Source organism: Periplaneta americana, chromosome 16 (genome assembly GCF_040183065.1).
Source record: "Periplaneta americana isolate PAMFEO1 chromosome 16, P.americana_PAMFEO1_priV1, whole genome shotgun sequence".
Classification (NCBI taxonomy): Eukaryota; Metazoa; Arthropoda; class Insecta; order Blattodea; family Blattidae; genus Periplaneta; species Periplaneta americana.
In genome coordinates, this window is record NC_091132.1 from 164,963,110 (window position 1) to 164,971,134 (window position 8,025).

Sequence of the window (8,025 nt, forward strand, 5' to 3'; positions counted from 1 at the left end):
TTTCGGCACTGGACCCTGGACTGATTTGACTGACATCATCTTCATTTCACTAACACACTACATAAACATTGCAGTTGATAAAGTGTCATAAAATAAATAACTTACAAAATTCACCAATTTTATGACCAGTAATTGAATTATTTGTTCGTAGATGATTTCTGCTATAATACAGTAGTTAAATATTTAGTCTATAACAGCCTCTTTCCACCAGTTTGCCATGGCGCACTCGAATGATCTGCTGGTGTGCGGCAGAATACTGAATGCGGCTCAACTCAACCTTCAATAAACACAGAGTAGGTGTGCGAGGAGCAGAGAATATAATGACTCATGCGCAGCTAGGGTAGCTAGATCAGTAAAAAGTATCGTATTTTACTTGGATTTATGAAACAACATGTTTCGTGCATTAAATACCTTAGGAAACATGTAATGATATTGTATGTTGCCATGTTTCCTAAATAATAAATTAAGAAAACATACTTAAATATCAGAATAATATTGCTTTGGAATAATTTTTTGTCATTAAATTTTACATTTCTATCATAACTTCAAATAAAAACATAAAAATTGTTTAAAATTCTTTGAATAATATGTATTTTGTTTCTCTTCTCAACCTTCCTTTCAAACTGCACCTTTTCACCATTTTTCTAATTATCACTAAAAAATATTTCATATTAAATTGATAATATTTTATTTAATATATTCATGCATATACATATATCTCATTTATTTCTCCTCTCTTCCTGCTTGGAAATATCACCTTTAAATTGTATGAGTGTATTGCAGAATTTTGAATTACTCATTTAGTGTGCCACATGTTGTAAAAGGTTGAAAAACGCTGTGCTATAAGCAAAAGAAGTACCCTATGAAAAATCTGCCCCAACAATTGTTTTGTGTTATCTAACATTCTACTAGGCTGAGTACTCTTTAAATGGAGTTCTGTGACATCTAAAATCGACGCACTTTTGTTAATGTAAATTGTGCTATCGTTTTGTTCTGTATTTTTAGGAAGAGCAGAGTGACTTGCACTCAGTGAATGAGGAACCAAGAGTGGAGGTAATGACAGGGGACAACGAGGTTTCCGCCGAAAGGTGAGTGTGATGTGTGAGTCTTCACACAGGAGTTCATTCTGTTTCAAGTTTCTGTTTCCTTGAACTGTCTAAAAGCATCTGCAGAAGAACTGTCCTTTTTCCTGTTTTTTCCTATTTTTCAATATAATTCTTTTGCTCCTGTCACATATTCAGGAGAACTATCCATCTGAATCAACCAGCAGTAATCTGTCATCACAACCACATTCCACGTCTCTTGGTACCGGTTTCCATAATGTACTGTTGAATCCTTCCTTATTGTCCTTCACTAAAATTGCCTATACTTTCAGGAACGTAATATAGATAGACAAGCTAGAAGTGGGTCTTTACACTGTATTGCAGTCCAGGACTTGAAACTCTCCAACATAATTTCTACAGTTATTTATAATTGAAGTCTTCATATTTCCCTAGGAAATTATGAACTAACATTTTGAGTCCATTACAAGAGTGTTTCTGCTAATAGTTCATTACATTAACAAAGTCAGTGTGTAACATTAATTTGCTTATTTTATTTATTCATTTGATTATTTATTCTTTTTTTATTTGTTTGTTTATTAGTTTATTTATTTATTCATTCATTAAATCATTGATTGGTTAATTATTTAATTAATTAATTTGTTTATGTATTTATTCATTTTTTCATTTAATTATTTATTCATTTTTTATTGCTTTATTTATTGGTTTATTTATTTGTTCATTTATTTCTTTATTCACTTATTCATTTATTCATTTATTTATCTGTTCGATGATTCATGCATTCTGACACAGTCTTTCACTTTCACACCACCAGAATTACAACTACAATAATATATACAGTGGTTCTCGAATAGTGTTGTTTCTTTCTGTTTGGTCACTGTTTTCCCTTCCACTGCTTCCCCTTCAGAGTCCCACTCACACCAACTATGTTATTATTCTATTCTTTAACTTTTTGTTAAATTTCACTCCTTGTATATTTTGTGACCTGGTAGAGTGTGAGAGAAGGTCCTATAGCCTTAACTCTGCCTATGTAAATAATTCAATTATTAATATTGTTATTATTATTATTATTATTATTATTATTATTATTATTATTATTATTATTATTGTTATTATTTTTATTATTATTATTATTATTATTATTATTATTATTATTATTATTATTATTATTATTAATTTCCAAGTGAATTAAGTTACTGTATTATTTTCCATATCCCTGAGTTCATAATTTCATGATTTGTAAATGAGCCTAACTTTTCCCTTTCTTTTCTAAATACATAGTGGCATTGAAGTGGTGTGATGGAAACTGTAGTCACAATGCGTGATAACTACAATTTTGCGATTTTTCTTGCACACCTATGTGATGAAATATGTAATAGGCCTGCAGTTTATTCAATGATGGATAATAATAGCAAATGTTGTAATATCTTAGTGTGTGTAAATATTTTTTTAATTTGAAGTTATAATTAAATCAAATTAAATCAAGAAGTTAGTCTGCAACGTGTGTGATTAGAAATGGATTCCACATTTGTCGATATTCCAAAACATAAGCAAATATCTCAGGAAGTTTTTTTAGAATGTTGCTGCACATAGGCATCTCCTCTCCCCGGTCCACATTTCTGTTTTAGTAATGTCTGCTTCTCGGTGCCCTTAGGTGTTTTTAGTAAGTTATTTTACGACGCTTTATCAACATATTCGCTTATTTAGCATCTGAATCAAATCAGTGTGATAATGCCAGTGAAATGAGTCAGGGGTCCAACACCGAAAGTTATCCAGCATTTGCTCATATTGGGTTGAGGGAAAACCCCGGAAAAAACCTCAACCAAGTAACTTGCCCCTACCGCTAATTGAACCTGGGCCATCTGGTTCCATGACCAGACGCGCTGACGGTTACTCCACAGGTGTGGGCCTTAGGTGTTTTCTGTCGTCACTCATGACATGTCAACTTAATGAAAACATAAAGAAAAATCTTTGGTACACCATAGAGTGATAGTTGTCCTTATCACAACCAATAATTGTAATTATTATTTATTTTTTACTCGTAATGTCGTAATAATATTTGATTTGGCTTGGAGTATGAGGGAACTAGCCCACACCTGTGTAGTAATGATCAGTGCGTCTGGCCGCGAATCCCGGTGGCCCGGGTACGAATCCCAGTCGGAGCAAGTAACCTGGTTGTGGTTTTTTCCTGGATGTTCCCTCAACGCAATACGAGCAAATGCTAGATAACTTTCGGTGCTGGTCCCCGATTAATTCACCGGCATTATCACCTTCATTTCATTCAGACGCTAAATAACCAGAGATGTTGATACAGCGTCGTAAAATAGCCCAATAAAATAAAAAAAAGAGGGGACAATGTAACACTAACCTCGGCATGCACAACATTAAAATTGCATAGCTGCGTGTGTTGTATCTTAAATAATGTAAATCGTATATGTGTCAATATTCTGCAGTAATAATTAACCATTGTCGTAGTATATTTCGCCATTACGAATGATTTTTAAACAAACTCTTTTCCTCGAAAGTAGTGAATAACCCTACTGATTGTCCTAAGGCAAGACAAAATAAGACGTACAGTGGTTTAGTGATAATAATAATAATAATAATAATAATAATAATAATAATAATAATAATAATAATAGTAATAATAATAATAATAATAATAATAATAGTAATAATAATAATAATAATAATAATAATAATAATAATAATAGATGATGATGATGATGATATCTGAAAGTAGAAGGCACTGGAACTTCACTATAAGCAGTTGAAACGTATTAGAGGGAAATCTAAAGGAAAAACACGGAACTGAAAACCGTCAACTTGCCAGAGTAATTTAACCAGATGAAGAACGCAGGTCGAAAGGAAATATTTTAATTGAAGAAATCCAGACTTTCGGGAAACAAAATTATAAATTCAATTAAATCACAATGAAAATCCGCATACTGGTATTTAAAAAGTCATAAATAAATCTCAAATAAGACTGTAATATGCTTGAGATGATTATAATCGTCGTACTCGAACAGTAATGCAAAATTAATGAAATAATTATCACCATAAACAATGATTAAAAATGAAACTATCATTTTGTAGAACTGCGAGGCGAACCTAGCGGCATAAATTGTAATGAAGCTCTGAGTCCCACTCTTGACCATGCTATTTGCCAGCTTGTATAATCTCGTAAGCAACGCTTTAGACAGAGGTTTATTAAAAGGAAAAGTCAACTATGTGTTTACTTACGTGGTGTAATCATTGTAAAATTTGATTCATAGGCGAAGACCAATATGCCGAGACAATTTTGATACTTGCAACATTAATCATAAATTAATTATACAAGAATGTACCTCAATGTATCTTTATTGCAGCTATTCTATAGACTGATAGTATATTTGCTTTAGGATTGCAGCTACCTTTGAGAGGACTTCCTCGCAGTCGTGTAACGTGAAGAAAGACAAATTAATTCAAACTGGGGAGAAACCTTACAAGTGTGATATTTGTGACAAATGTTTCTCGCGGTCGTATCATCTGAAGACACACAAATTATTGCACTCTGGAGAGAAACCTTTCAAATGTGATGTTTGCGACAAGTGTTTCTCACATTCGCGTTACCTGAAGAAACACAATTTTTTGCATACTGGTGAGAAACCTTTCAAATGTGATGTTTGCGATAAGTGTTTCTCGCAGTGTCAGAGCCTGAAGAAGCATAAATTATTGCACACTGGAGAGAAACCTTTCAAGTGTAATGTTTGTGACAAGTATTTCTCCCAGTCGTGCAACCTGAAGAAACACCAATTATTGCACACTGCAGAGAAAAAAAGTTTCAAGTGTGATGTTTGTGACAAGTGTTTCTCGCAGTCAGTTAGCCTGAAGAAACACAAATTTTTGCACACTGGAGTGAAACTTCACAAGTGTGAAGTTTGTGACAAGTGTTTCTCGCAGTCGTGTAACCTGAAGAAACACAAATTATTATTGCACACTGGAGAGAAACCTTTCAATTGTGGTGTTTGTGACATTTCTTTCTCACTGTTGAGTCAATTAAGATCCCATTTACGTCGGCACACAGGCGATAAACCTTTCAAATGTGATGTTTGTGGGAAGTTGTTCTCGCATTTGAGTTCCATGGGATATCATAAACGCCATCACACGGGCGAGAAACCTTTCAAATGCAATGTTTGTTGTAAGTTTTATACAAGTTCCAGTAACTTAAAACGTCATGAACACGTACATACCGGCTAGAGGCCTTTCAAATGTGATCTTTGTGGCAAGTATTTCTCTCAGTTGGGTGGCCTAAAATTTCATGAACGCCGGCATACAGACGAAAAGTCTTTCAAATGCGGTGTTCGTATTTGGAGATTACCTGATTCAAGGAGTTTAAAAAGCCATAAACTAGCTAGAAAATTTCTAATTGTAATGACTGAAATGAGTTTCACTATCACATATAGTTTGAGTGTTCATGAATTCAAACATATTGTTAAACACCCTTATGTAATTTTTGTGTTTAGTATTTCTGTCGGTAGGGTAACCTAAAAAGACATGAACGCCTATAGGCCAAAATTTTTTCAAGATTTTGTAAGATTATTTTAAGTATGTTTTCAAAATACTGACGAAAAGATTTGGTAATGCGATGTCTGTTAAATGTGTATTTCTCAATCCTATAAGCTAAAAACGTCATGGACTCTATCACGGGCGAGAGGCTTTAGGCCTGGTCCACAATAAACCTGGAACAGAACCGACAACCAGAACGGAAATACTGTTAAATACATACACTGAAAGTGGACATTTGCAATTAAAGAGAAACTTGCTGGGATCGTGAAACATAATCACTCTGTTCTCATAAGTATTTTCTAATCGTATTTGTTGTAGCAAGGAGGGCTTTACATGATATCTTCATACATCGTGTCTAACTCAGGAATTCAATAGAATCATTTTTAGTATTATTCTACGTTTATCTGAACAGATTACCACGTGATTTCAATTCTTAAATACTTTCTAATAAATTTTGAATTTAGTTAACCTATGTTTATGTTACCTGGTTTGTACTCATGAGAGAACGCCATTGGTAATTTATACTCAAATTACATCTAAATCCGTAATGTCGACTTTACATATTGTTATTCACATACTTATCGATATGCGTTGTCGTTTCAGTTCTTGGTTTACTGGGAATCATAAAATACTTGTAGTCATATAATGTAGGTAAACCTAAAAATTTTATCAGGAGTAACGCTAATTTTACGTATTTATCAAGTTATTTTTGCAGAAATAAAATGTCGAGTTCCGAAGTTTATGCTCCTATGCAAGAGTGTGTCAGCAAAATAGCAGAACCCATTTGTAGTGGCAGTGATGTGTAACCCTGCAGTAGTGTCGAGTGTGACATTGAATTTACCGAAATGGAGAACAATTAATTTATTATACATTTGAACGAAACATTAAAAAATATTGGCGACTGTGGTAGGCCATTGAAAAAGAAAAAATTGTTCACAAAAATATTCGCAGAGGGAAGTGGAAAATATAACCAGAACATTGGGATATAAAAATTTTGAAATGGAAGAAAAATACAGAGTCGTAACAAGATAACGGGGAAGAAGTTTTGGACAATATGGAGAAGAATGTTTCTAATACAAGAGATAGATGTTATGGAATTCGAATTTCAACATTGCAGCCTTTGTCTCGGATGATAATGCAAATTGAAGAACTTTAAATACAGTAAACATATGTTGCAAACCGCCAAAGGGCTGTTATCTGTGCATTTCGAATTGGCGGCTCAAGGTCAAGCAACGGACTGCATTTGCTACGTGTGATCACCCCAATCCTGATCCATTCTCGTCAACTAAATCCAGCTGGGACAGCCGGAATTATCAGTGCTTCAGTTCACAGGTTTCACTTCAGTGACTCGTGCTTGATTTGTACGTGACCTTGATCCGCCAGTTCGATAGTAGCAACAGAAGGAATAGTATTGAGTACTCCACACAGGGAGAAACAGAAATTCTGCTACAGACCGTTATGAAATTAGTGACATATCTCTACGGGTCACAGGATATGAGTCAAGCTATGCCTGTGGGGAAGGATTTTGTCCCAGTTAGAAATGTTGATTAGAAAATGAAAGTAACACCGCGCTGTTTAATCTGACGAATATGAGCCACCGTAACACAATGCTGTTCTTACATACAAAACGTGCAGTATACGCTATATGTTTGTAACGGTATGTATGGAAAGACTGTATTAGAGTAATAAGGTTAGAGTAAATTATTTGTGTACTTGTTTGTGTTCTTGAGTTTTGTAATTACGTGTGAGTTTCTCAATGTCTGTTATCCTTAGAATGCTATCGTCATTGAGTGGTACTGAATTTGCTACTATTATTACTAATTGTGTAATAGGGGAAAAAATTGTTTTTGAGCTCTATGTCAGTTTCAGAATGTAATATTTCTTCCCTTCTCTCTTTGTAATTTTATTTGTTTAGGTTGCCTTTTTGTTTCAAATCTTTATTTTAAGTAAATAAGCAAAGGTGAAATATAAAATCATATACACCTAACTAGAAGACAATTTTTGTGATTATAATTGTCTTTGGTTTCTTTACTTTTTTTTGTTATTGTTTCTAATTTCCATTCATATCGAGTGAATTGACAGGGAAAAAAAAAAAGTAATAAATCTACCTACAAGAAAATATTAGTGAATATAATTTAAATGCTTTCCTTATTTTATTTTTTGGTTCCTTTGTTTGTTGATTAATTTTACTTAAATGTAAAGGAACAGATTGTTATGAATCTTGGTATTAGTGGCAGCCTTAGAATGCACCAACCAATCTGCAAACATGTTTGACACAACATATTGTGCTGAGCAACATCGTGCTACTGTGTTTAACTAATCAGCATCATTTCAATTTATGGTAAAGATAGCGCGAGAACAGCTCAGGCAGGAAGGAAAACTTTCTCTAATAAGAAAAGTCTTTGAAATTTGGCTT

General features: G+C 33.6%; 1 protein-coding gene across 3 annotated transcripts in view; it reads left to right on the top strand.

The window, feature by feature from the left end:
* LOC138691761 (zinc finger protein 431-like) overlaps positions 1 to 7,592 on the top strand; it is a 35,305-nt gene extending 27,713 nt beyond the window's left edge. For all 3 annotated transcript variants that reach the window (XM_069814111.1, XM_069814113.1, XM_069814112.1), the window contains 2 exons: positions 1,006 to 1,088; positions 4,463 to 7,592. In XM_069814111.1, the coding sequence (XP_069670212.1) occupies positions 1,006 to 1,088; positions 4,463 to 5,300 (921 nt within the window). In that variant the 3' untranslated portion in view covers positions 5,301 to 7,592. The remainder of the gene's footprint in view (positions 1 to 1,005; positions 1,089 to 4,462) is intronic.
* Positions 7,593 to 8,025: the final 433 nt, after the last annotated feature.